The 27,428-nt window shown below is 46.4% G+C and overlaps 1 protein-coding gene and 1 long non-coding RNA gene across 3 annotated transcripts in view; one reads left to right on the top strand and one right to left on the bottom strand.

Moving 5' to 3' along the window:
- The window catches only part of DCAF12 (DDB1 and CUL4 associated factor 12), a 41,407-nt gene extending 31,085 nt beyond the window's left edge, over nt 1-10,322 (top strand). For both annotated transcript variants that reach the window (XM_054031664.1, XM_054031665.1), the window contains exon 9: nt 726-10,322. In XM_054031664.1, the coding sequence (XP_053887639.1) occupies nt 726-884 (159 nt within the window). In that variant the 3' untranslated portion in view covers nt 885-10,322. The remainder of the gene's footprint in view (nt 1-725) is intronic.
- Nucleotides 5,117-27,239, bottom strand: LOC128839031 (uncharacterized). Its single transcript, XR_008445354.1, has 3 exons — nt 27,213-27,239; nt 23,266-23,470; nt 5,117-5,201 (listed from the first exon to the last, which is right to left on the bottom strand). It is a non-coding gene; the product is annotated as an uncharacterized LOC128839031 (long non-coding RNA).
- Nucleotides 27,240-27,428: the final 189 nt, after the last annotated feature.

Below are 27,428 nucleotides of genomic sequence, written 5' to 3'. Positions count from 1 at the left end.
ACTTCGTCCCGGAGGCCTACATTAGATATCTGCATTCAGGAGGAATCAAGCTAAGAGCTGAAATCAAAAAAATGAAACCAGTTGAGACACAAACAGCATTTTTTCAAAATCAGTAATCTCTCTTTTATACTTGTCAAATAATATATTCTACTCTAACTGTATTATACCCTTACATAATGGCGTACACACTGCATACACCAGGCTATGCTGTTGCTGAATAAAATGTGCATCTAACCTGATGATTCAGGAGACCAGAAATATACAGTATTGGTGGAATTGTGTAGGTTTTTCAGACTCGCTCCTGTTTGATTAGTACATCTACCCTTTTCAAACTGGGCGGGGGACCATCATCAGTATGGGGAGGGGGGAACCCGGATCCTTGATTGAGGTTCCTAGGTGCTACCATAATATAAATTATTCAGTACAAAGTAATAGACTCTCTGTTCTAGTTATTAAATAACTAAGTCTGAGTGATTATAAATGAGATTTCCAACCTTATTTTCCTCCCCTCCCTCCAGTGTTCTTTCTGAGGAAATTTGGGCCACCAAACAGACTGCGGGATGTCCCTGGTATCTCCTAGTTCTAGCCTATCTGCATAAAATCCAAGGCATCATTATTGCAAAAAACCAATTTTCAGGATGTGGAGACTAAATTTTGCTTTTGTAAAACAAGCTTTCCTGTTTTGCTCATTTGCAGCGATACTGATCTGAACTTTCCTTTAACAGAATCATGATGAAACCTGGAGGAATTACTTTTCTGACATTAACTTCTTCGCAAATGCTGTTTACACCCACTGCTACGACTCGTCTGGAACGAAACTCTTCGTGGCAGGAGGTCCCCTTCCATCAGGACTCCACGGGAATTACGCTGGTCTCTGGAGCTAATGAGAACTCTTCCCAAATGCCCATCTTGACGCTGATTTCCACCTTGTCTTTCCTTTTTAACAAAGAAATTGTGTGATGACATTGTTTTCTGGTTTAAATGCAAGTTATTTTTGGCGGAGTTTTCTGTTGGTCTTCAACAGTTTTGTACATTTTTTTTTTTTAAACTAGATTTTGCTTTAACTTTCTTGATCCTTTATACGAAGGGTTTTTTAAAATCCCTTTTTATTGTATTTACTCCAAATGCCTCTTCCCTGTATAGGCTAACTCAGCCATATGCCCCCTACTTTGCTGTGAGGTAGGATTCCTTTCTTATCGAGTGGTTGCTGCCAGGCTTTCTGTGAAAGTCCAGGGGCTGTGTGTATGCAGGGACTTTGTGTCGGTTACGTTACCGGGAGTGAGGACTACTTGTAATTAAAAATATTAAAAATATTTATGAGAGAAGCTACTACTTTATCTGCAGAGCCTAGCTCAGGCCTGGCTTGATTTTTTTTTTCTTTTTCTTTTTAAAGTACAAGTCTAATGACACTGTGCATAAAGGAAAATGTATCGAAACCATACTCATTGGAACCCAGGGACAGAGCCCCACAGGAACATCTTATCTAGCCCAGAGTGTAGCAAAGACCCCAGCAGTGCATGAGCAAAATGACTCTCGTTACTCCTTCTTTCTCTATCCTGAGTGTCAGTTGCCAAGGTTGTTGGAGCTTCAGAGTAGGCTGCCTGTAGTGCAGCAGGGGGATTGTGTGACGTGACAGCTGTTACAATGGTGCACTGCGGCTTATTGGGGCACTAAGGGAAATGGCATCCCAGAAGGAGACCGATTTGCTTGGTGGCTAACTTAATTCAATCTGATTAACTTCCAGACTAGCTGGGGGTCCTCTGGGTGGCTGGGGCTGGATGGCAGGGAGGAGCCAGGACTCAGGTACCTGGAGTCTGCCTAAAGACACACACCTCTTTCAGGCTGGAGACTTTTCCCCCCCTCTTGTAGTGTTTCCCCTTTTGCAGTTCTCTCACCAGCACTGAGTAATGTTGGCAGGAATGATTTTTGCTAGCCAGTTACTGCTATTAAAGTTGGTGGGCAGGGAGATGTTATACTAATATTTTCATATTTTTTTCCCTTCTGGCCTTTGGCAGGAGGGTGGCATATGCAGTTAGTTGATGCTATTAGCAAATACAGTTGTCTTCCCCTTCTCTAATGACTGTAGGCTTAATTTTTTAATGCAGGTTTGAAACTTACCAGGTAGCTAGACTTCCTGTTCAACTCATCATGTTAAGAAAAGCATAGGCTGTCACTTGAATTTTATAGGAGACTTTGTTTTTTGTTTTTTTCCTGAGCACCTAGCTTATTGTTCAGTCCTGTCTTGGACTTCACCTGGAGCTGTGGCTGCAGGATGACAGTCTGGATACGCTTAGTGAACAAAATACAGGCCCAGTCATGGAGGGATTGTGCATTTCTAGTGAGGAAAAGATGGTCTTGTGGCTAAAACACAGGGTTAACCTTTGGATTCCTTGTTTCTCTTCCTGGCTCTAGCTGCTGTTGTCCTGTCACTTCATGTCTCTGAGCCTCACTGTGCTGATCTGTAATATGAGATTAATAGCACGCATGGCACCTGAGGTTTAATTTCTAATTTGAGATTATCAGACAAAAGACAGGGTAGAAGTGCAGGTTTTCCCCCCACATTCTGATTGCATGTCAGGGTTAAGGAAAGGGTTGTCCCATATGCACACTGGGATTTGAAATATAGGCCTGACTTGATCACTTTGCAAACCAAGACATTTTACTACCGCATTCCAAACTTCTGTTAGCGGGTTGGTTGCTTAAAATCTGCATCAAAGCAAAAATTGAATATTAAATATGGTTTTATTACGCCGTTTCCAAGTAGTAGCCGTTAAATTATAGGGCTGTAAATGAAGTAGTTCTCTCAGAACTTCCATTGTTAAACGAATGTAAAGATTCTAAGTATTTTTTATACTGTCACCAGTCACGCTTCCATGATGGGAACATGTTTTGGGGTTTCTTTTATGAATGTTCGGCAGGGCAGAGATGTAGTCTTTGACTCTGCTTCAGAAATATGCAAAGGAAAATAAATATTTAATCGACATGAAATATGGTGACACTTCATCTCTGTGACGGAGTAGTCTTAAATCCTGTCTAAGCTCACTCTCTCTTCTCCAGATAGGTTCTGCATTCTGTTGGGGTGTTTTATTCCCAGGCAGGCCCTGTTGTTTGGGGTCAGATTTGCACAGGCACTGAGCACTCAGCTCCAGCTGACATCTCTGAGAGCAGAGCTCAGCTGTGCTAAAGTTGGGTCCACAATGTTTAGTAACATTTTAAATACATTTTTTTTTAACGCTGAAGGAAGCCTTTTGGTCTCGAAATCTAACCCCCTTTATAGTTAATCTTGTTCATTTAAAACTCATTTGTTTGTAGCTTTGAGTCTGGAGAGAACAATTTCCCCAAAGATTATTTTGAGCATTGTCCACTGTAGATGTGTTAGTGTTAAGGGGACACCAATTTAAAATTAGGCAATTTCGTTGTGTGGGGGGTGGGAGGGTGACGTGGAGATGGCGTAATTTCAAGTACTGCACTTGCTCCTGAGCGTTCTGCCAGGGTTTGTAGTCCTACTGGTGACTGTTTCCTGTTTTTGTTTTTGGGGGGGAGGACTTTTTCCCTTACGTGAAAAGCCCACACAAACAAGGTAAATGGAATATACATCCAGTGCTGTCCAATGCAAAACGAAAACTGGGAAATACTTTCCTTTATTCTAGTAAGTGTGTTGCTTTTAACAGTAAGAGATTATAAAGTTTCAGACAAAGGTTTTAAGTAGCTGTCCCTTTAAGATGGGATGCCTTACTGTGATGTGATCCTGAATATCCAAAGTCAAATATTTCTTTTGATCCATTGAGCAGTTATGGAAACAGAGGCTGGGAGGGGAAGTGACTTGCCAAATGTCTCACGGTAAATCAGAAGTAGAAACAGGAAAAGAGCCTAGGTTTCCTGATTTCTAGTCTATGCCTGTTCCATTGCACTATGCTCCCTTGACCACACAGTTTTAGATTTAAAATTGAAATACCAGAACATGGCGGGGTGGATAGTAGCACATGGGGATCCAAATATGGGTCAGTGATTTGCTGGTACAGCAGTGGGGAGGCTGTGAGCCCAGCCATAGAAGTGAGTGTGAAGGCAAAGCTCCCATCTCTCAAGCAACAGTAGAGAAACCCTACTGGGGGTGAATCTGGCCTTCTGACTAGATTTCGATAGCTTTAAAATAGGGTACGGAAACCCAGTGGTGGTCTCACTTTGTTTGTAGACTAGCTAATTCTTCCAGGTGCTCAAAGTCAGAAATCCTAGTGACCTTTTTTTCCCCTCAGAGTTGCTTTGAGGGAAAGAAGGTTCTTAAGGATCATTCAGACAGGCATTTTTCTGATATTTGACATTATATCAACATGGTATCCTATTTGCATTGTAATGTCTCAAGCAGTTTATTTGATCATCCAGCACTTTTCATAAGGCTGCTATACAAAGCATGTTATCCTTGAAGCACCATACGCATTTGTTCTAATGTAGCAGATTAATTATTTAACAGTGATGGACCCAATAGTAGCCAACTCATGAGTACTGAGTGGCAACCCTACAACAACTAACCAGTGTGCTCATGAGAAGAGAGAACCAATTTCCGTTTCTTTTTTCTAAACTCCGCAGCTTTTAGCCACCATCGAGTTCAGCGTTATTCCCCCAGGCCATTTTTCTATTAACCCCTCCAACCTTAGTCCATCATCTCAGTCTGTCCTGCCAGCCAAGGAAGCTTGACACAGCTCTCTGCAGTATCGCACTGAGTGAGCTAGAGGCCACGTTAGACCAAGCAGCCTCCCGTTAGAGGCTGAGCGTGTTACCACCCCAGCACTCCCAGCTCAGCAGAGCCACAGACCAAGCACAAGTTTCATTGAGATTCATGGTTTGTGTTAATCCTGGGCCAGTTCCAGTGGTGCCAAAGATATAGTATATTTCTAAGCTATTTAAAAAACCCACTTAAGACTGGTCTAATTCAACACCCATTGAGGTCAATGCAAAAATACACGATAATAATCCTTGACTGGCAGTTTTCATACCTTCAGGAGCGAGTCACTTCCATCTAAACCTTTCTCCCTGAGGTGCTGCTCTTGTGAGAAGTTTGTAGCTGCAAAGTCCCAGAGAAGACTTGTATTTTTTGGATGTCCATCCTTTCAGTGTTATCAAAGAAGCTCTGAGAGTGACTCATCTCAAATTGCATCTCCATCTGACAATGCTGCGTCTGTTGTCAAAGGTAACTGCAGGGCTTCCTAAAACAGAAAGATCAATTTTTTTTTTTTTTTTTTTTCAGATTCATTGTGGATTTTACAGCAGTTGGTGGAGTGTTGGTTTCACTGTGGCGTTGGTGGTCAGTTGCATCATTCCCATGTCCTAATCTTAGGGCAGAATGGGGGAGAGGGGAATGTATTCACACTCTGCTCTAGGGGCAGTTTGTGCATGCTGTTCCCCTGGGTCTGCAAGTAGCAGCATAGGGGCAGGCAGGAGTGTGTACAGAAAGGAGGGCAGGTTTGGTGTCGCTCTCAGAACCACCCAGCAGTTCGATTTAAAGGAGAAACGTGATTTTTTGTTAGTTTTAAAAAAAACTTAGGTTGATATTGTCCCTTTATGTGGAATCAATTCTGGTTGTTTTCCATGTGCTTGAATTTATTGCTTGGGAATTAGGTAATCCTTGTAGCTTCATCTGTGCTGGGTCTCCTCATCAAAATTGGATACTAAAAAAAACAAACAAACAAAAACCCACAGTGTTTTCAAGAGTTGTCTGAATGGAACCTGGTCTGTTTTGTCCCTAGACTCCAGAGGCCTTCAGAAGCCATTTTTCAACCACCTCTCTTCTAGCTGCATGCTGGGACCTGTAGTTCCTGCAGGCCATTCATACTAAAACAGAAGTGCTGTGGCTGGCTCAGTTGTAGGCTGCATCTGACCATCTGGGTAAACAGTATTGCCCGTATACAAATTGCCACAGTAGTGGACTGAAATAAAATACAGGGCTATGTAAAACACATGGAGACATACAGTATCCTGTCTGGACCCCTTCAAACACCGATTCTCTGGTGTCAGAACTAATATCTTGGAGATAGCGCATGATTTTTAGAATCTGCTTTTCTATAGATTTCCTTAATTAGAAGGGAATTTTCAGGTGCTGAATCTTAAATCTCATTAAACTTGTACTTTTTGTTGACCTGCTCACCTGGTTTGCTCTCCTATTATGGCCTCCTGCAGTCTCAGGGTATATAAATCACTATGATTCATCCAAATAACGAAAAGGACCAATCAGAGGTTAACGTGCCTTTCTCTTATGGTACCTTGATCTTTGTAAAGTTATCTGACGGAAACTCATCATTGTCTTTTTTCTAAGATGTAAACAGTGAAGTTGCAACAAGTTTGTATTGTTAGTTGTGACTTTTTTTTCATTTGACATTCAAGAATATGGGATAGACACAAATCAAATGCACTGATTTTTGTCTTGGGATGAGTCCTTGTACAGACATCAGTGCTTACATGTTTGGTAATATGTACATAAGATGCTGGATCTTCCCCACTTGCCTATGATGTGTATGTTAATATATATGATGCACAAACTACACAGGATGTTTAAAATATGTGGGGATCACAACTTGTGGCTTGGGGTTAGGATGTCTTAAAGTGAACTGTAATTCTTTTGAAATGTTTTTCCACTTAGACTACACTTCATAGACTTAAACATCCAGTGCATTGAAAATATCATGACTTCTGTCACTTGCCTGCTTCCGTTGTAAATTCAGGACCCAATGTTTCTTTGGCATATGTTGCTATTGTGCGCACACATGCACAAAAAAATTCTCAGTATATAGTTTATAGCCTCAACTATTTTGATACAGTGCAGAATCTTGAACTTGCACCTAAGCAGTTAAGTAAAGGGAGTAGAGGTTTTTCAAATGTTCTGTAGTTCATGTGTTAAACATTTAGCCCTCAAGTTAAAAACTGTCCATGCAATTTGCAAATTAAACAATGGAAACTTGCAGACTGCATGCAGAAACCAACTGATTTGTATATGCAGCTCAGTGTCTAGAAAGTTATCCTGTAAACAGCTGTTCTTCTCTGAAAAGTGACTTCAAAAAGAAAAAGGCTTTGTGGGGTTGGTTCTGTTTCTCAGTGACTTCCAATGTGCTGAACTTGAGTTCAAAAATTACTTTTCTAACTGCCCTGCAAATTCAATATGATCTGAAGTTCAAGCTGGGTTTCTTCTTGTGTATCACCAATCCCCACTGCCTTCAGTGAGCTTGTAAACGCGTCACCGATTGGAACTTTAGAACAAAAGTTCCTCTGAGCTAGAGGAATAGATTCAGTCACTCCCTCTTTTTTGTTAGCCCTACAAAGCCAACACAGCTGTGTCAATGTATGGATATAATGTGCACATACCTAAAACGGAGTAACCTAGAGATCTTATTTAGTGTAGCTTTTGGCCCTACTTCCCCTCGTTAGATCCTACTGGGCAGACCTAATCTGACTTGTTTTCTGGTTTGTAATCTTTAATGGTTTAACTTTTTTCCTCCATTCTTTCCAGTTCACCTTTAAGAATAAATTCCAAGTTTGTGTCTGGTCTGAAAAAAATTCAAATAGTTTGTACTGAAAGTTGTACAAAAATACTGGTGGCCCCTGGGTAGAAAGACCACTCTGTGCTGTGTTGTAAACCTGTTGCTACCTAGCTGCATGTGAAATGACAATTCCTGCTTTTTTTGGCAACCTATACAGAAGCTGAAATTCTAACATCCAGATTTTGTAAAGCAGTGGTCAGTAAGGTGGGAAGTGATGGCCCACTGCCTGCAATCTGAGCAGCAGGGGAACAGCTAACAATATTGTCATTCCACTTCAGAGTTAACACCCCATTGGAGTACTGGGGGGGGGGGGAGGGTACATCACACTTCCAGGCTGATCGCTGGTTCCTTCTGGTTACAGCACAGGGCTTTCTTCACAACTATAATGGCTAGAATTACTTTAATAATAAAAAAAGGCAGTTTCCTGCAGTAATTAATGGGGGGGGGGGAGAACACTGCTGCTGGGACCGTATGGTTAAGTGGCAGATATGTATTGCACACAGTTTGTCCAAGGGGAATTCCACAGGCCTGTTACTTTAGAAGACAAGCAGCTATTTTAATACACTTGAACAATGGAGGCTTAGGAGTTTGGCTGCAGATCTTCATCATCCCTTATCTGACAGTCGATTACAACGCCTGGAGCTTGCCTGTGCAAAGCGGCTGGTCTCCTAGCTTCAGAGATGCTGTGTGAAGATAGTGCGGGGAAGCACCCGTTTCTTCATTGATTGTTGTCAGCCTACCACCCACCCATTCCTCCCCAGGCTCCTACTGCACTCGAGCTTTCCAGGATTTTTCCTGACTTAAGAAACTGCTTCATTTCTGGGGTGCTGAGGGGCAGCACTCTTCCCACTGCTGGCAGGCCATAGTGAAGAGGGCCCTTGTTTGTGGCTTCCCTCACTTGGTTCTACCTATTGATCCCACATTACTTGTGGGTGCAGGGGATATAGAATTCCAGTTGGGACTTGCTGCTTCCCCAGGGCTTCACAGAACACAGCAGGGGCTGATCCCCTTGCTCCGTTTTCCTGCTCACAAAACAGCGTGCAGCAGGCTCTGTCCCTCTTGTTCTTCCACAAGTTTTGTCTCCATCATTCAGCCTTTTTTGTCCCCGTCGCTCTTCTGTGGACTCCAGCGTGTTCCATTATGGCTTGCTAACTTGGGCTCCTGTTCACAAAACACCCCGCGGGGCATGTGCTTGTGTCCTGCTGAAGCTGATGAGACTTAAGCACCTACTTCAAGCCCTTATGTACTTTGCTGGATCAGAACTTCTACAGTTTGATTCCCTCCTTTCTCTTCCTCTCTTACCCAGCCCTGGATATTTCCCTAACTTGGTCTCCTCTGATCTGGAGGGCTGTGCTCCCCACTCATTCCTGCTCTGTAAACCAATTAATTCCTGCACTGCTGGCTATCTAAATCTGGTTGTTTTTACTTTCCACCTTCTTGTTCTGGGGATCACTGCATATGTACAATCTGATTCCCATCCTCAGCTCTCCTGACATGCTTTTGGGACCTACCACGTGAGGCCTTGAGGTTACTTGTTTCCATTGTGTGCAGAAGAAAACAAGCCGGTGGGGGGTGAGAACAGGCTTTTGTATGCAGAGAACTGGAAAGGTACCTCTAGTTCAAGTAGATGAGGGAGCAGTTTAAAATCATCTTAATGGAATAAGAACAGAGTTCCTGAATTTTGTTTAAATCACTTCCACTGGAGGCTCATGTCTCAGATTCCAAATTCATTGAATGTTGCAATGTATATCAAGGTTATTTTTGATCAATGCAAAATGTGCCTCTTGGATTTCCTTAAGTATAATGTAAAGGTTGGTCTGTTTCACTTTGTCTTCAATGCAAGGAGTTTATCTGAAGACTGATTTTTAATATGTGATTCTTGCTATTCAATGCTAACATCCATAGAGCAGTCCTCGCTGGTCTTTCTTGAGCAGCATGCAGTGCTATCTCTCGCTGTTTAATGCAGAAAAGGGGGTATCAATAACAAATGGAATCTGCTGGGCTTTCCTTGTGTTAAGGAGATGGCTTAAGTTCAGGTTCCATGTGTTTTTATTAATTTCAAACCCACTGCAGTTACTCTACAGATCCAGCACCACTTTCTTTCTCTACTTTAATGTGGGATCGCAAAAATATGAATCCAGCAACATGTGATCCCAGCTGGCTTGCTTGCATATTTTTTTTTTTTTTTGCGGGATGAGGTGTTTTTTCTTGTGTGGAAGAATTCAAACTGGCTGCAAAGATTTGGTGACGGTCCCATGTCAGCTTCCTAAATGTAGTTGAGTGTTTTGGACTCCTCTTCAGAATGTTCTAGAGCCGTTAAAGTTGGGCTGTAACTGTGACTGCTTTAGGTCATCAGTGTGTTGCCTGATCATATGGACAGCATAATGAACTTTGGTTTGCAAGTTGACTTCCTTGTATCGTTCAAAGAATAAAACTTAATTCCTGGTTTGGGGAGATTCATTTCCAAATCAAATTAAGATGTTAATTTTCAATCTCACATTAACCGGGTTACTGTGTCCACATGCCAGAAAGATATTGCTCTTGGAAAAAGCATGTTAGTGTATGTGGCAATGACCAATGCACTTTTTAATACATAGATCTGTACGTTCTCATCTGAGTGTTAACCATTCTGTAGTCTGACAAATGGATCTTTTACTACTGACGTTATATAGAATAATTGTAACTAACTGCGGTTTGTTTCCACTACTTGAAGTTGTGTGAACTGAAATTGGTGAACAAAAGTATTTGTGCATCTTAATATGGATATCTCTAAATAAAATGTATTTGTATAGTGTTGATTAGTGGTGTCCTTTACTATTTTAACCCCACCGTTGTACATAAACCCAGGGGCAACTATACTTAGCTGTATTAACAACCTGCTAGGAGCCGGAGTAGTGCCTAACTGCCATATATAGGCTAGTATAAATGCCTGATAGCTAGCAGTGTCAAACTGGGACTCTAACTTCAGACCTACTGTCTTGGTCATGCCCCTTTTAAACAGTCAGGAGGCCTCCTTGCTGGCTTGGCTTGTTCAAGGGGAAATATATCTGAACTGCTTGTGGCATATGAATGACTGTATAGTGAAGAACATAATCTCAAGGACACGACGGAGCAGTCCTCTTGTCCCCCCTCCTCGCAGCCAGAATCTATCCCATGCCCTGCGTGGCCCCTGCAGCAGAGTAGTCTCTGTTTCACAAGGGAATTGCCCTAAAGGCAGTAATACTGTAGGTATACTTTAGACTTCCATGCTGTCTTATCGCAGGGTCTCCAAGCCCTTCATAAACATGATGTAGTTATGCTCCTGCTGTCCCACCCTCTCGAGGCAGGCATAATCTTCATTTAACTGCTGTTTTGGCTTCACTACCTCTAGAGATGTCTTCAAGGTGATGGCGAGAATGTAATAGAGGGCCCTTAGGATCTTTGGCAGGTCTAGCACACCACTCCCAGGCTTGCCTGTGCCACTAGATACTATTCAGAGCACCGCTCATTATTTCTGTGCACAGGAGACATTTTGCATCTACACGCCCATGGCACTCGTTTTCTCATTCAGTTTCCTTTCTCACAGTGAAGTGTTTTGTTTTAACCACTCTACAGGCACGTTTGCCTTCTCTCTCTGTTTCCCTACCTATCCCAAAAGATGTGAGACCACTCCTGGCTGAGGAGGGTGGGATGCTGTTTCTTTCAGAGCCCATCAATCCCCAGGTGTCTCCCAGGTGAATTAGGAGACATTTCTTCTGCACAAGATTGAATAAACAGGAACAAAGTCGTGTACCTTGAAGAAGCTCCTAGCTAGTTCAGAACACAGCTGCTTGCGGACTCAGCAATACGGGTGCCCAGGAATCGCTTGCCCCGAGACACTGCCCTCTGCATTGGCTCCCCCTTGAACAGACTCCAGTTCAAAGTCATGATCTTTACTTTTTTTTTTTTTTTCCTTTTTGTCCAAAGTGCTGTATGGACTGGGCCCCAGTTTCCAGAGACCCTCTCTCTGACCGTTGCAACTGTGCTGCACTGGGACAATAAAATGACCAATGCGGGAGGCTTGTCAGCACAGATAAAACTCTGAAGGAGCTAGGCCTATACTACAGAGATCACTGCCATGACTGCTACCCGCCTGCTTTCCTGCAATGGTAACACTTCCGTTCCATAAATGCCCACGTCCCTCTGAACCATTGCTCCCAGGGAAGGCAGAGGGAGAGCACGGTCACTTTCACCTGTGGGAGCTCTGACACCACCGTGATGAAGGCCTAGAACATCTGCACTGCGCTTTGAAGGGACAAATCCAATGTCAGTGCCCATAGTTACTTTGCTTCCTCCCAGGGCCGAGTCCTTTGCCTCCCTACTGCTCCTAGGCCAGGTACAGCAGGGCTGCCTCTAAAGTACAAGTGTTGCTTGTGTTTTGCATTTTCCAACTCCAGCATATTTTTGAGAGTAATGTGGTGTCTTGTCTCTGCCAGTTGGTGGTGCTGTTGCAAAGCAAAGACTCTCAGTGGAACAGTGCCCAGAGTCCTGGCACATGGAAAAAGCCACTGACCACTCCAAGTTGCTAGCTGATCAGACACCGTTTAGTTTGCACTGCTTAGGTCCAGCTCCACATTTCCTGAGTGGTTGTGTGCGTTGCCCAGCTGATCATGGTGTAACTGTATGGAGCCTGCTTGCTGCATTTTGGGGGCTCCCAGGCAGTGGTCCACTCTGCCCTCTGCTGGGAAGGGGGAACAGTTACAATTTGAAATTTTAAATACAGCCCAGAGTAAAATATGGAGTGGGAAAATCTGTCTCAGATAATAGGGCTGCCAGAAGGATTGGTATTAAGCCTAACACTAGTCAACATTTTTCACCAATGAGCTAGAAGTAAATCTAAAATCACTGCTGTTAAAATTAGCAGATGGCCCTTGTTGCCAAGAAGGCTAACGGCATTTTGGGCTGTATAAGTAGGGGCACTGCCAGCACATTGAGGGATGTGATCATTCCCTTCTATTTGACATCGGTGAGGCCTCATCTGGAGTACTGTGTCCAGTTTTGGGCCCCACAATAATAATATAGGGAGATATACCTATCTCATAGAACTGGAAGGGACTCTGAAAGGTCATTGAGTCTAGCCCCCTGCCTTCACTAGCAGGACCAAGTACTGATTTTTGCCCCAGATCCCTAAGTGGCTCCCTCAAGGATTCAACTTACAACCCTGGGTTTAGCAGGCTAATGCTCAAACCACTGAGCTATCTCTTCCCCACCCCCCCAAAAAGGATGTGGAAAAATTGGAAAGAGTCCAGCAGAGGGCAGCAAAAATGATTGGGGGCTGGAGCACATGATTTACGAGGAAAGGCTGAGGGAACTGGGATTATTTAGTCTGCAGAAGAGAAGAATGAGGGGGGATTTGATAGCTGCTTTCAACTACCTGAAAGGGGGTTCCAAAGAGGATGGATCTAGACTGTTCTCAGTGGTAGCAGATGACAGAACAAGGAGTAATGGTCTCAAGTTGCAGTGGGGGAGGTTTAGGTTGGATATTAGGAAAAACTTTTTCACTAGGAGGGTGGTGAAGTACTGGAATGGGTTACCTAGGGAGGTGGTGGAATCTCTTTCCTTAGAGGTTTTTAAGGCCTGGCTTGACAAAGCCCTGGCTGGGATGATTTAGTTGGGAATTGGTCTTTGAGCAGGGGGTTGGACTAGATACCTCCTGAGGTCCCTTCCAACCCTGATATTCTATGGTTCTAAGGTTGGTGGAGTAGTAAATGATGATGAGGATGGAGTGGTCATACAGAGCGATCTGAATCGGTTAGTAAAGTGGGCCCATTCAAACAAAACCTGTTTTAATACAGCCAAATGCAAGGTCACTGCACCTAGGCACAAGGACTGCAGGCACTAACTGACAGAAGGGATGGACTATGTATCCTGGAAAGCAGAGAGTCTGGAAAAGCTTCAGAAATCATCATGGAAAAGCAACTGACCATGAGCTTCCAGTACAACAATGTGGCAAAAAGGGGCCTATGTGATCCTTGGATGTATTTATATTATCGTAGCACCTACGAGCCCTTGTCAGACCAGGATGATATATAGACGGGAGTAGGAGTAGAGAGATGATTTTACTTCTGTATAAGGTGTTGGTCAGACTGGTGCCCATAGTATTAAAAGGATGTCAAAATGTTGCAGAGGGTGCGTCAAAGAGACACATGATTTGGGGTCTGGAGAAAATGCCTCACAAGGAGAGACTTAGAGATGCATCTATTTAGTTTATCAGAAAGAAGACTGAGAGGGGACTTGATTGCAGTGTGAAAGTGCCTTCACAGAGAGACAATACTGGCTACTAAAGGGCTCAAAGACAGAACAAGACTGATGGCTGGAAGCTGAAGACAGACAAATTTAGATTGGAAGTAAGACATTTTTAACAGTGAAGGTGATTAACCATTGGAACAAACTACCAAGGGCAGTGGGGGATTCTCTTGTCTCTTGATGTCTTCAGACCGGAACTGGCCATCTTTTTGGAAGATACTTTAGCCAAACACAAGTTCTTGGGCTCAATGGAGGGGTAAGTGAGTGAAATGTAATGGCCTGTGATTTACAGGAGGTCAGACTAGATGATCTAATGGTCCCTTCTAGCCTTAAACTCTATTAATTGCCTCTACCCTAGGCGTGTTTGCCAGTACAGCTATATCAGCAAACCTTTTAAGAGTAGACAAGTCTGGGCTCCACCCCAAGATTTTAGCTTAAGCAGTTTAGCACATGTTAAAGACAGTGGCCCAGATCCACAATGCTATTTAGGCTACCAATTTCTATTGATTGCAATGGGAGTTTGGCCCAGATCCACAAAGATATTTCGGTGCCTGTGCGCCTTATTTCCACCTATGACTTTTAGAACATTTCAGCTAACCTCAGACTTGGTCTAGCCTAAAGGCCTAGTTTAATCTTGAACAGTTTCCATGGGGAGTTTCAGCCTGAGTCCATGCATCAGTGACCCTATTAACGTGCACGAGGGTATCATCTGTTGACATAACCCCCTTATATCACTGATGTCCAAACTTTTCTTTGTGCCTCCAACTGCACCTAAGTTACTCTTACAAACAGCATGGAATCTGAAAGGCAGTTGCGGTTTTTTGATCACGCATCATCGTTACAGCATCTGTGGATGGAACTGTGGTGCGTTGGCTATGCAGCACTAACAGAAGTGAAATATAGGGAACAGGTGGTATCCCGGAAGCCAGCTGGTCAGAGTGTGATGCACACATCCATTATTTACATTATCGCTTTGCTGACCCTACCTTTGAATCTAGATCTGAATTATAAAGCACTGTGGAAGATACATGAAGAAACAGTCCTGAGCCAAGAGAGGATAAGCTAGACAATCCAGTAGGTCAGAACACAGGAACTGCCAGAATGGGTCAAAGCACTGGTCCATTTAGTCTGGGATGCTCTCTCCAATAACAATACGTACCTGATCCTTCAGAGTGGAACGCAAGAATCCCCAGCATGAGCAATAATAGATGCCTTTGCTATCATTTTAAAAATCTCTTTTGAAAGGCTTTGCAATGAAGTATTTGCTGTTTCCTCCTTTGTATTTATTGCATGTGCAGCTTAAAAAAAAATCACCAAGCTTTCTGGCTTGGTCTCCTCTTTTTTTCCTCTCACTCCCCAGGCTCATAATCGGACTCTTGTATGAAAACCTAAGTCAGTCTGCGTATCATTACAGGAATGGGGGCTCCACCCTCTGACTGTAGCATCCTCTAAAACTTCAGTCTTTGTTGCTGTGCATCGCATGGCAAATAGCCATCTTCGTTAGCATGGGATTGCCAAATGATGATTAAAGAATGCTAATAATACTCATTATTTGTGCACAGATTAGGGAGTGCAGAGAAGTGTGTCATGGAGCTTGTGAAACTCTTTAGAGCTATAATTATTTCCCCGCCTCTTTCATAACAAAACAAAATATCAGTGGCTGGCTTGAGAAAAGCAACTTTACCTGCTCACTGTTTCATTTCAATTTAGCTAGCAGAAAGGGCCTTTTAGACCAGGAGCTTTCACTGTTCCTGACTAGTGTGAATGGTCCGGGCACCTGCCCATCAGAAGGTATGTGAACGCTGCATTAAAAAGCTGTGTTCTCAACTTGAGTTAAAACAGCAGTGAAGACCCGGCAACTGGGCTTTTAACTCTGGTTAGCAGTTCAGTTTAAAGCCTACAGGGCAGCCTGGAGTTGAACTCAAGCTGCTAACCTAAATTACAAACCAAGCTGCCTGCTCTTAACTGCGATTTTAGCCTGAGTTAACTCAGGTTAGCTAACCCATGATGGCTAAGACTGCACCTTTCTATTTGCAGTAATTAATATAAATCAGGATCAATCCAGATTTATTAAGGTGGTGGAATCTCCTTCCTTACAAGTTTTTAAGGTCAGGCTTGACAAAGCCCTGGCTGGGATGATTTAGTTGGGGATTGGTCCTGCTTTGAGCAGAGGGTTGGACTAGATGACCTCCTGAGGTCCCTTCCAACCCTGATATTTTATGATTCAGACCTCCAGTGGTTAAAATGTGTCTTGATGCAGGTGACAGAATTTTTTTCATAATATTTTGGATGAATACTTTGTGTGCCTCAGTTTCCCCTCTGTGCTGCATGGTTAAATAGGTGGTGGTGGGAGGTTGTTTTACTCTTTGCAGAGATCCAGGTGTGACTGATGCCTGGATGTCTGGGGCCTAGGCTCATGCCCTTGAAGAGTCTGAAAAAGACAATGGCCACTTCATTTGGCACTTAGCAACTAATGACTGTGGATGGCCCATCCTCTGCAGGAAGCCAGCCAGTTGTGATCAGCTGGAGAACAAAGGGATAAGAAGGATGGCCAGGCAACCATGTTTTTTGGGAACAAGAACAAAGGAATAAGAAGGGGCCCTTTGGGGTTGTTAAGTGTGGGCTGTTCGAGGAGAAGTTTTGGGACTGGGACTACAGAGGGGTCAGAGCGGGCTCTGGACTGACACTGGTGGATTACGCTGGGACTTTGTTCTCTATCTTAACTAAGGAGTTTCTATGTTGTGTTCCAGACATCTAATAAACCCATCTGTTTTTACAACACTGGCTGAGAGTCATTCCAATGTAAGTAAGTTGCGGGGGGGGGGGGGGGGGGGGGGGGGGGAGGTGTTGTTCCCTTTGGATGTGTAAGTCTCCCTCAAGTGTCCACTTCAAGTGGACTCGCTGAGGGGAGCTCCTGGTGTAAAGCAGAGGTGTTGAAGGTGCCAAAGTTCGGTCCCAGAAGGTGGTGAAGCCAAGGGGCTTACACTCTATCACTGGGGTAACACTGAGGGGGCTGGCACACTGAAAGGGTCCTCCCAGGGACTGTTCCAGAGCCGTTCAAGAGCACCAGTCTTGTGGATCCGTGTCACTGAGCAAGGATGTTTATAGGGTGGTGTATCCTCAAATGCTGGCCACATAAGTGCATATCGGAGGCCCTCTGCTCATCTGATGAATGTAGGAAAGGAGGAAGTGGAGGCAAGTGAGGTGGGACCACAGAAAGGGGCAGAGAATGGCGGGGAGAGAAAGCAACCATTCCTAGAGCAGTATGGGGTTTTGTCATCACCTGCCCTGTAAGCCTGGAAGTCTCTATGCTGTGCAACTTTGGTTCAGAGCCCTGACACCAACCATGTGCTCACAGCACAACCACCTCACACTGGTTTGTACCAGCCCGGTTACTCCTTGCAGAGCGACACCACCAGCACCCTCCCAGTCCCGCATTCTTCCCCAAAACATCTGTCTCTGCACTGCTCAGTCCCACTTACTGGAACCCCCACAAAACCTTATCAAGTCCACTGCTCCTCTCAAGAAACAGCGCACCGCAGCTTATCAACTGGGGCTGACAAACCCTCCACTTCAATCAAAGCACCACGTTGGTTTATGGTAAAAGTGAAAGAAGTTTATGAAGAAAGGGACAGGGGTTGAAGTGACACCAAGCACAAGGAATAAGAGTAGAAATGGTTACGAACTAATACCAGTAAAAATACACTTCTAAAACTAAAACTCAACAAACTAGACTCTCTTGTTTAAAGAGGTTTTTCTCACCCTAGTCATTCTTCCAGCAGGGCGGGGCTGTTCTTTAACCAGGCCCCACTACATGCTGCTCAAGGCGCTTGGCTTCTTTAACCCCTCAGGTGAAGGACAACTTTAGGGGTTCTCTTCCCCTCGCTTTATAGTTCCAGTAAACCTTTGAAATGTATTCTGAAGTATATCCCATGATAAAGTTCCTTTTCCCTGCTGAATGTGGATGGCATGCTGTGATTTTTACAATGCAAATGATCTTCCTTCAGTCTCTGCTACAAATGAATAGCCCCCTGTCCTTGGCCACATTTGGCTTGAAGTGTCTGGAAAAACATTTTTATTAACTTCCCCTGATGTGCCTGGTTTAACAACATTTTAGTCACATATTTCCAGGACATCTGTATAAGCCTTTGTAGGTTAACTGTACGTACCTCCAGGGCCGGCTTTAGGCCGATTCAGCTGATTCGGCTGAATTGGGCCCCGCACCAAGAGGGCCCCGCGCTGCAGCTGTCCGCCCCGCCCCCAGCTCACTTCCCCCTCCTCCCCTCCCCTGAACGCTCCGCCCCCTCCCCTGCTTCCCGCGAATCAGAGATTTGCGGGAAGTCTGAGACGAAGCAGGGGCGGGCCAGCAGCACGAGGTAAGCTGGGGTGGGGGTGGGAGAAGGGCTCCGGGGAGGCGCGGCCCATTCCCACAGGCCCCAGCGGCTCCGGCCCGGGGCCCGGCTCCGGCCCGGTCCACGCGGCTCGGCTCCCCCGTCCCCCCCGCGGCGCGGCTCGGCTCCCCCGTCCCCCCCACGGCGCGGCTCGGCTCCCCCGTCCCCCCCGCGGCTCGGCTCCCCCGTCCCCGTCCCCGGCCCCGCGGCGCGGCACGAGTCCCCCTGTCCCCCGTCCCGTCCCCCCCCGCTGCTCGGGTCCCCCCGTCCCCGTCCCCCCCCCCCGCGGCGCGGCTCGGGTCCTCGGGGCGGGGCTTGCTGCAAGCCCCGCCCCCAGGAATCGGGCCCCGCTCTTGCTAAAGCCGGCCCTGCGTACTTCACACAAGACTATTCAGTGAGTTATTAGTTTTCCACTGATACCTTACTTGACACCCTTTGGATACAGATTGAGTATGTCAGGGCTGACGACAAGAGTTGCTGACAAAATAGCGAACCACCACTGGGCCTCTGTGTCTCTGAGGCCCTCCGCTCGTGGTGAATGGAGGGAAAGGAGGAGGTGACGGCAAGGGAGGCGGGATCACAGAAAGGGGCAGAAAAAGGAGGGGAGCGACAGCAGACATTGCGCTGGCTGAGTGGCCCATGGCTGAGCAAACGTTCTGAAGGCTCTTCAAGCCACAGGAGATGGATTGGCAGGAGCTGCACAGCGAAGAGTGGGAGAAGGAAACTAGAGCTGGGCTGTGGGAAGGGGTGTGCCGGTCCTCAAAGGTGAAATGAGGGGACTGAATGGCTGGAAGGAAGGGAGGAGACGGGTAGAGATTTTCAACCTGTCCTTCCTCATGTTAGAAGTCTCTCCTCTGTCACTGTGACTGTGCCTCCTCTTCCGCAGTCAGGCCAACTCCCTCCCTTAGTTCTTCAGCTCTGCCTCCCCCCTTGCTGACTTTCTCTCTGTCAGTGCCATTGCTGCAATGGGGGGACGGGGAGGTGACCACCGCTGCATCCTGCGTACCAGGTGAGATTCCACTCCCACAGCTGTGCCATCCCCACTCACTTCAGTTTCCATTTGTCTCTGGCTGATTCCCTTGTTCCTTCTTGGCCTTTCCTTGGTGCAGCTGAGCCCTAGACTGGTGCCATCCAGGATTCTTCCTCATTCATCGCCACACTCTTTCCTCGCTCAGCATGCTAGATGATCATTATATTTAACACACAGGCTCTAGTTTAGTGCCTCACTCCCAGACTAATGCGTGTTGTGATTTGTTGCCTGCTCAGGCCTCTATTTCAGAGCTTGCTGCACCCAAGTAAAACACCAGGTAGGAGAATTCTACAACCTGTCTTTAGCTTTCTACATAGTAATCCAAGACCTATGCACCCCAAGTTTAGCTGAGTCAGGCCCATCTCTGAGCATGGCTTATGTGTGAGGGGAACTAGAAAAAGGAGCCTTATCGTGTATTGCCTTAGGACAGTTCGGCCTAGCAGTAGTCTGCTCTGCTCCAGGCAGTTAAGATGTAAATGCTGAGGCCTCTAGGAGAAGGAGAAGGAGAGAGGGACGTGGAGGACTGAAGCCCAGAACTGCAGCCTGTTGAGCAAAAGGATCATCTGCAATTACTGGATGTGGGGGAAACACCTGAAACCTAATTTTCAGAACGCACATTATATACGTACGTCTGTCAGTTTGGACGAGCCCCCCGCTGGAAGGAAATATCAATCTTAGAACAAGAAAAGATCCTCCTGAACTGGAACACTTGGCCCAAACTGCTGCTGCGGCTAGCCATCAAGGAAATGAGCTGTGTTTTTTTGAAACTCTATACTTCTCCCAGCGTTCCACTGTGCCATGAGACCATAGGCTGTGTAGGGGGGTTGGCTCTCTGGCTCCAAGCACCATTCTCAGCCTGTCCAAGATGGCTGAACCGCACTTGAGATGGACTCCTTCGTTAATAGTTTGAGCCGGAGAAGTGCTTTCTCCCCTGGACTTCAACTGAAGTTGTGGGTGCTCAACCCCACTCAGGATCAGGCCGTAAAGCATTACACACTGACCCTCTCGGAATGGATGTAACTATTCACTCGATAGTATGGGTGGGCCCCTTCCCCCCCAAACTGTAAAGGGAGGGGAAGACTCTTCTTTACATATGTCTGCACTCTTATTCCTTCACAGCATGCCTACGCTGAGACCTCCTGTTTCTCCCTGGGAAAGATGAGAGAACACGATATAGTCGGATCCCAATTTCACCTCTACTTTCTATAAATTTCTAGCTATGCTTCATTGTTTTGTACTGTAGTACACACTGTGTGACTATTTCAGGTCCATTCTTGTAACATATCAGGCACATGGATACAGTTAAAACTCAAAGCCCACGACTTTGGTCAAAATGAATAAATCTCTGGTTCTTTTGCCCTGAGTAGCAGACTCCTAAGAGGCTGGGAAAGAATCCCTGTTATGCTAGATCAGGGGTCGGCAACCTTTCAGAAGTGGTGTGCCGAGTCTTCATTTATTCACTCTAATTTAAGGTTTTGCGTGCCAGTAATACACTTTAACATTTTTAGAAGGTCTCTTTCTATAAGTCTATAATATATAACTAAACTATTGTTGTATGTAAAGTAAATAAACTTTTTAAAATGTTTAAGAAGCTTCATTTAAAATTAAATTAAAATGCAGAGCCCCCCAGGCCAGTGGCCAGGACCCGGGCAGTGTGAGTGCCACTGAAAATCAGTTCACGTGCCGCCTTTGGCACGCGTGCCATAGGTTGCCTATCCCTGTGCTAGATGTTCCAAAAGTTGGCTGTAGGCCAGGGAGTATGCAATCCCTTCTCTAAGCATATGATGAATGCCCTAAGGGTTCAAAGCCTACGCCAAACTCCACCAGAGCTGCATCTTGTCACCACTACTTGTTACGTCATCCAAATGCTGATTTTGGCTAAGAGCTGAGAGATCTGGGAAATGGCACTGTTTACATCTGACATAAAGGAGATATGGAGCTGTGTCTCATAGACATACCACAAGCTGCTCGGCAGCTCTCCAAACAACTTCGCAAAGCAGTACGCGTTGAGTAATATGGTGGAGAGAAGTGAGCCTTATGAGACTCCAAAGGGGAGGCATTTAGAAGTGGAGAAAGTTGCTCAAAATGAACCTCTGGATTTAGTCTAAGAGGAAGGAATGGAACTGTTTCAGGACATGCAGATGGCTGGTGTGCAGACAGACATTTTGGTGATCAAAGGTATCAAATGCTGCAGCAATGTCCAGTAGGATGAATATGGACATACGTTCCTTGTCTTTGCACATTTTACAAAGGTGAAGTATTTACAGTTGGCCTAATTACAGAAATGTAAAACAATTTGTAAAAGAGGCAGTGTGACCCAGAGTGTACAAGGTTTCTACCACCTGAAATCGGGGGCCTGTTCCTTGCTCTGTCACAATATCCCTCTGTAACCTTTGGCAAGTCACTTTAACGCTGATTCTTACTTCATCTGAAAAATGAACGTGTACACATTCTCCCTAGGCCAAAGGGGTATTTTCAGAGCGATGCAGAAGATGGAGTAGTCACCAGATGCTGATATTTCCTTTTTCTTCTGAAAACTAGTCCTGGCTGGTTTACAGCCTGACAATGAAATTCTCCATTGCCGTGTTTGTTTTTCCTCTATTGAGGGAGGATTATGTTTAGTTTTCAAACAAAAGCATTTTCTTAAACATTTTCCTCTCCGCTCTTGACCTTGAAAATTGTCTCTTACCCAAGACAGTGTTAAAATTTACCTATAGTTTGAACTTTGTGATGTAACGTGACTGCATTTGATAGCGTGAGGAACACCAAGAAGTATCAGGCTCCACAAATATTTCCAAAAGGAAAGTCTTTTAACCTTCAAACAAAGCATGTAATTTAATGCAAATATTCAGAGAAGATTCCAGTTGTCAATGAGACCTAATTCTAAACATCTTAAAGCATGAGAATTCATTTTTGAAGTTACAAGTGTTGGAGCAACCTCCCTCCCCCCCCCCAAAACCAAACAAAAACCAGCTTTCTAATGGAACTGCACTGCACCATTAACTGTCTCTCCCTAAATAAAAAAAAGCACTTGCAGGACCAAGACTGGAATTTTGGCCCTTCACCACCATAAACACAAGTTTCCACTACTTGTGCTGAAGAAAGAGCTTTATTTACTGTCCGGTACGGAAGGAAATCTTATATTCTTTCTAAGGGCTTGTCTTTTCACAGCAAAGTTAATGACAGTTATAACTCAAGTGTTGCCCCTAACTCAAGTCCTGTCCACACACAAAAAACATTAGCTTGAATGTGATGGTGCTTTTTCACTCAAACTGGATGGCCCATCAGGCTGAAACTTGAGTTAGTGTGACTCTTCCACTGATAACACGACTATTCTGCACAGGGTTGCCAGGTTTTGTGTGATTAGAAAGTTGGTTCTCTGTGGGACGGAGTGCCGCTAGTCCCCAAAGCCGTCCCACAATTCCCCCCAAGTGCCCAGAAAGGACAGACAAGTTCTCCCATAATTCATTGGGAAAGAATTCATAGAGTGGCGTTGCTTACTGCAGTGCAAAGAACCATGGGATGTACCCCCTAGACGTCTCAGTGCTACAACCACAGTGAGTGCAGTGCCAGTATGGACACAGCAATTTGTGTGTTATTTCACAGCAGTGGTCTCCAACCTTTTTATGCACAAGATCACTTTTTGAATTTAAGAGCAACCCAGGATCTACCCCGCCCCACTCACTCTATCTCCCCCCTCCAACAGGCCTGGGGATGCAGGCTCTGGGGTGGGGCTGGGGATGAGGGGTTCAGGGTGCAGAAGGGGGCTCCGGTTTGGGGGGTACACAGGGCTGGGGTAGGGGATTGGAGTGCGGGAGGGGGTCAGGCCTGGGGATGCAGGCTCTGGGGTGGGGCTGGGGATGAGGGGTTTGGGGAGCAGAAGGGGGCTCCGGTTTGGGGGGTACACAGGGCTGGGGTAGGGGGTTGGAGTGCAGGAGGGGGTCAGGCCTGGGGATGCAGGCTCTGGGGTGGGGCTGGGGACGAGGGGTTTGGGGTGCAGGAAGGGGCTCTGGGTTTGGGGGGGCTCGGGCATGGGATTGGGCCGTGGGTTTACCTCAGGTGGCTCCCAGTCAGCTGGGGGGCTAAGGTAGGCTTCTTGCTTGTCCTGGCACCGCGGACTGTGCTGCACCCCGGAAGCGGCCAGCAGCAGGTCTGGCCCGCAGGCACCCCCGCCCCCATTGGCCGGTTCCTGGACAATGGGCGTACAGAGCCAGTGCTTGGGGCGGGGTTACAGCTGTTTAAATGTAGGTAGACAATGACTTAAAGGGAAACAAAGAACAAATGTCAATTTTGAAATCAGGTTAACTTTTCAAATGAGCTATAACTCAAAAATATTTAATGGATCTTCTTCAGATGGTGAAGCAGCATCCTCCCCTGGCTTCAGAGTAAGTGTGACAATTTTTACATCAAACCAATTTTCCGAACCAGAGTTTTAGAGGGTGCTGATGGAAGTGCCTCCTCCCTTCCAGCCCCTCCCCCTGCCCCAGGGTGCTGACCTCCCACCTCCCCTGCCCCAGAACTCCCTCTCTCTTCCAACCCCCCTCGCCGGGATGCTGACCTCTCCCTCCCCTACAGCCCCTCTGCCGTCCCAGAGCTCCCCCTCCATTACAGCCACCCCACCCCATAGAATCATAGAATATCAGGGTTGGAAGAGACCTCAGGAGGTCATCTAGTCCAACCCCCTGCTCAAAGCAGGACCAATCCCCAACTAAATCATCCCAGCCAGGGCTTTGTCAAGCCTGACCTTAAAAACCTCTAAGGAAGGAGATTCCACCACCTCCCTAGATAACCCATTCCAGTGCTTCACCACCCTCCTAGTGAAAAAGTTTTTCCTAATATCCAACCTAAACCTCCCCCACTGCAACTTGAGACCATTACTCCTTGTTCTGTCATTTGGTACCACTGAGAACAATCTAGATCCATCCTCTTTGGAACCCTCTTTCAAGTAGATGAAAGCAGCTATCAAATCCCCCGTCATTCTTCTCTTCTGCAGACTAAATAATCCCAGTTCCCTCAGCCTCTCCTCATAAGTCATGTGCTCCAGCCTCCTAATCATTTTTGCTGCCCTTCGCTGGACTCTTTCCAATTTTTTCACATCCTTCTTGTAGCGTGGGGCCCAAAACTGGACACGGTACTCCAAATGAGGCCTCACCAGTGCTGAATAGAGGGGAATGATCACGTCCCCCAATCTGCTGGAAATGCTCCTACTTATACAGCGCAAAATGCCATTAGCCTTCTTGGCAACAAGGGCACACTGTTAACTCATATCTAGCTTCCCATCCACTGTAACCCCTAGATCCTTTACTGCAGAATTGCTGCCTAGCCACTCGGTCCCTAGTCTGTAGCAGTGCATGGGATTCTTCCGTCCTAAGTGCAGGACTCTGCACTTGTCCTTGTTGAACCTCATCAGATTTCTTTTGGCCCAATCCTCTAATTTGTCTAGGTCCCTCTGTATCCTATCCCTACCCTCCAGCGTATCTACCACTCCTCCCAGTTTAGTGTCATCTGCAAACTTACTGAGGGTGCAATCCACGCCATCCTCCAGATCATTAATGAAGATATTGAACAAAACCAGCCCCAGGACCGACCTTTGGGGCACTTCGCTTGATACCGGCTGCCAACTAGACATGGAGCCATTGATCACTACCCATTGAGCCCGAAGATCTAGCCAACTTTCTATCCACCTTATAGTCCATTCATCCAGCCCATACTTCTTTAACTGGCTGGCAAGAATACTGTGGGAGACCGTATCAAAAGCTTTGCTAAAGTCAAGGAATAACACATCCACTGCTTTCCCCTCATCCACAGAATCAGTTATCTCCTCATAGAAGGCAATTAGGTTAGTGAGGCATGACTTGCCCTTGGTGAATCCATGCTGACTGTTCCTGATCACTTTCCTCTCCTCTAAGTGCTTCAGAATTGATTCCTTGAGGACCTGCTCCATGATTTTTCCAGGGACTGAGGTGAGGCTGACTGGCCTGTAGTTCCCTGGATCCTCCTTCCCTTTTTTGAAGATGGGAACTACATTAGCTTTTTTCCAATCATCTGGGACCTCCCCCAATCGCCATGAGTTCTCAAAGATAGTGACCAATGGCTCTGCAATCACATCCGCCAACTCCTTTAGCACGGATGCAGCGCATCCGGCCCCCTGGACTTGTGCTCGTCCTCCTTTCCTAAATAGTCCTGAATCACTTCTTTCTCCACAGAGAACCTGGTCACCTTCTCCCCATGCTGTGCTGCCCAGTGCAGCAGTCTGGGAGCTGACCTTGTTTGTGAAGACAGAGGCAAAAAAAGCACTGAGTACATTAGCTTTTTCCACATCCTCTGTCACTAGGTTGCCTCCCTCATTCAGTAAGGGGCCCACACTTTCCTTGACCTTCTTCTTGTTGCTAATGTACCTGAAGAAACCTTTCTTGTTATTCCTAACATCCCTTGCTAGCTGCAACTCCAAGTGTGATTTGGCCTTCCTGATTTCACTCCTGCATGCCTGGGTAATATTTTTAAACTCCTCCCTAGTCATCTGTTCAATCTTCCACTTCTTGTAAGCTTCTTTTTTCTGTTTAAGATCAGCAAGGATTTCACTGTTAAGCCAAGCTGGTTGCCTGCCATATTTACTATTCTTTCTACATATTGGGATGGTTTGTTCCTGCAACCTCAATAAGGATTCTTTAAGATACAGCCAGCTCTCCTGGACTCCTTTCCCCCTCATGTTATTCTCCCAGGAAATCCTGCCCATCAGTTCCCTGAGGGAGTCAAGTCTGCTTTTCTGAAGTCCAAGGTCCGTATTCTGCTGCTCTCCTTTCTTCCTTGTGTCAGGATCCTGAACTTGACCATCTTATGGTCACTGCATTCCAGGGTCCCATCCACTTTTGCTTTCCCTACTAATTCTTCCCTGTTTGTGAGCAGCAGGTCAAGAAGAGCTCTGCCCCTAGTTGGTTCCTCCAGCACTTGCATCAGGAAATTGTCCCCTACACTTTCCAAAAACTTCCTGGATTGTTTGTGCACCGCTGTATTACTCTCCCAGCAGATATCAGAGTGATTGAAGTCCTCCATGAGAACCAGGACCTGTGATCTAGTAACTTCTGTTAGTTGCCTGAAGAAAGCCTCGTCCACCTCATCCCTCTGGTCTGGTGGTCTATAGCAGACTCCCACCACCACATCCCCCTTGTTGCTCACACTTCTAAACTTAATCCAGAGCCTCCCAGGTTTTTGTGCAGTTTCATACTGGAGCTCTGAGCAGTCATACTGCTCTCTTACATACAGTGCAACTCCCCCACCTTTTCTGCCCTGCCTGTCCTTCCTGAACAGTTTATATCCATCCATGACAGTGGTCCAGTTATGTGAGTTATCCCACCAAATCTCTGTTATTCCAATGATATCATAGTTCCTCGACTGTGCCAGGACTTCCAGTTCTCCCTGCTTGTTTCCCAGACTTCTTGCATTTGTGTATAGACACTTAAGCTAACTCGTTGATGGTCCTGCTTTCTCAATATGAGGCAGGAGTCCTCCCCTCTTGCACTCTCCTGCTCGTGTTTCCTCCTGGTATCCCACTTCCCCACTTACCTCAGGGTTTTGGTCTCCTTCCCCCTGGTGAACTTAGTTTAAAGCCCCCCTAGTTTAAAGCCCATCCCAGGGTGCTGACCTCCCCATCTCCTACCGCCTCTCCCCCGCCCCAGAGCTCCCCCTCCCTTCCAGCCCCCTCACCCCACCCCAGGGAGCTGACCTCTCCTTCCCTTACAGCCTCTCCCATGCCTCAGAGTTCCCCCTCCCTTCCAGCCCCCCCCCGTGCTGACCTCCCCCTCCCCTACAGCCTCTCCCGTGCCCCAGAGCTCCCCCTCCCTTCCAGCCCCCCACCCCACCCCAGGGTGCTGACCTACAGCCCCCGTCCCTTCCAGCGAGCACCCAGGGCGCTGACCTCCCCCGCCCCGGAGTTCCCCGCTCCCTTCCAGTCCCCCCAGGCCGGAGCTTAAGCTCCCCCTGCCTTAGAGCCAGTGCCGGTACCTGTCCCGCCTGGAACGCGAAGCCCCGCCCCCTAAGGAGCGAAGCCCCTCCCCTTCCGTGGGCGGGGCCGACTCCCCTTCCCGCTCCCCGCCTCGCTGGGAAACCTTGGTCACGTGCCGAGGGAGCGTCTTTGTCTCCCTCTGTCACGTGGAGGGAGAGCGGGTGGACGGGCGCGCCGGGTCGCGTGGAACGGCGGTCGGCGGCGCGCGCGCTCCG

The sequence above is a fragment of the Malaclemys terrapin genome, chromosome 6 (genome assembly GCF_027887155.1).
Source record: "Malaclemys terrapin pileata isolate rMalTer1 chromosome 6, rMalTer1.hap1, whole genome shotgun sequence".
Taxonomy (NCBI): domain Eukaryota; kingdom Metazoa; phylum Chordata; order Testudines; family Emydidae; genus Malaclemys; species Malaclemys terrapin.
Note: the sequence above shows the minus strand (reverse complement) of the source record. Positions and strands in the feature narration are given on the sequence as shown.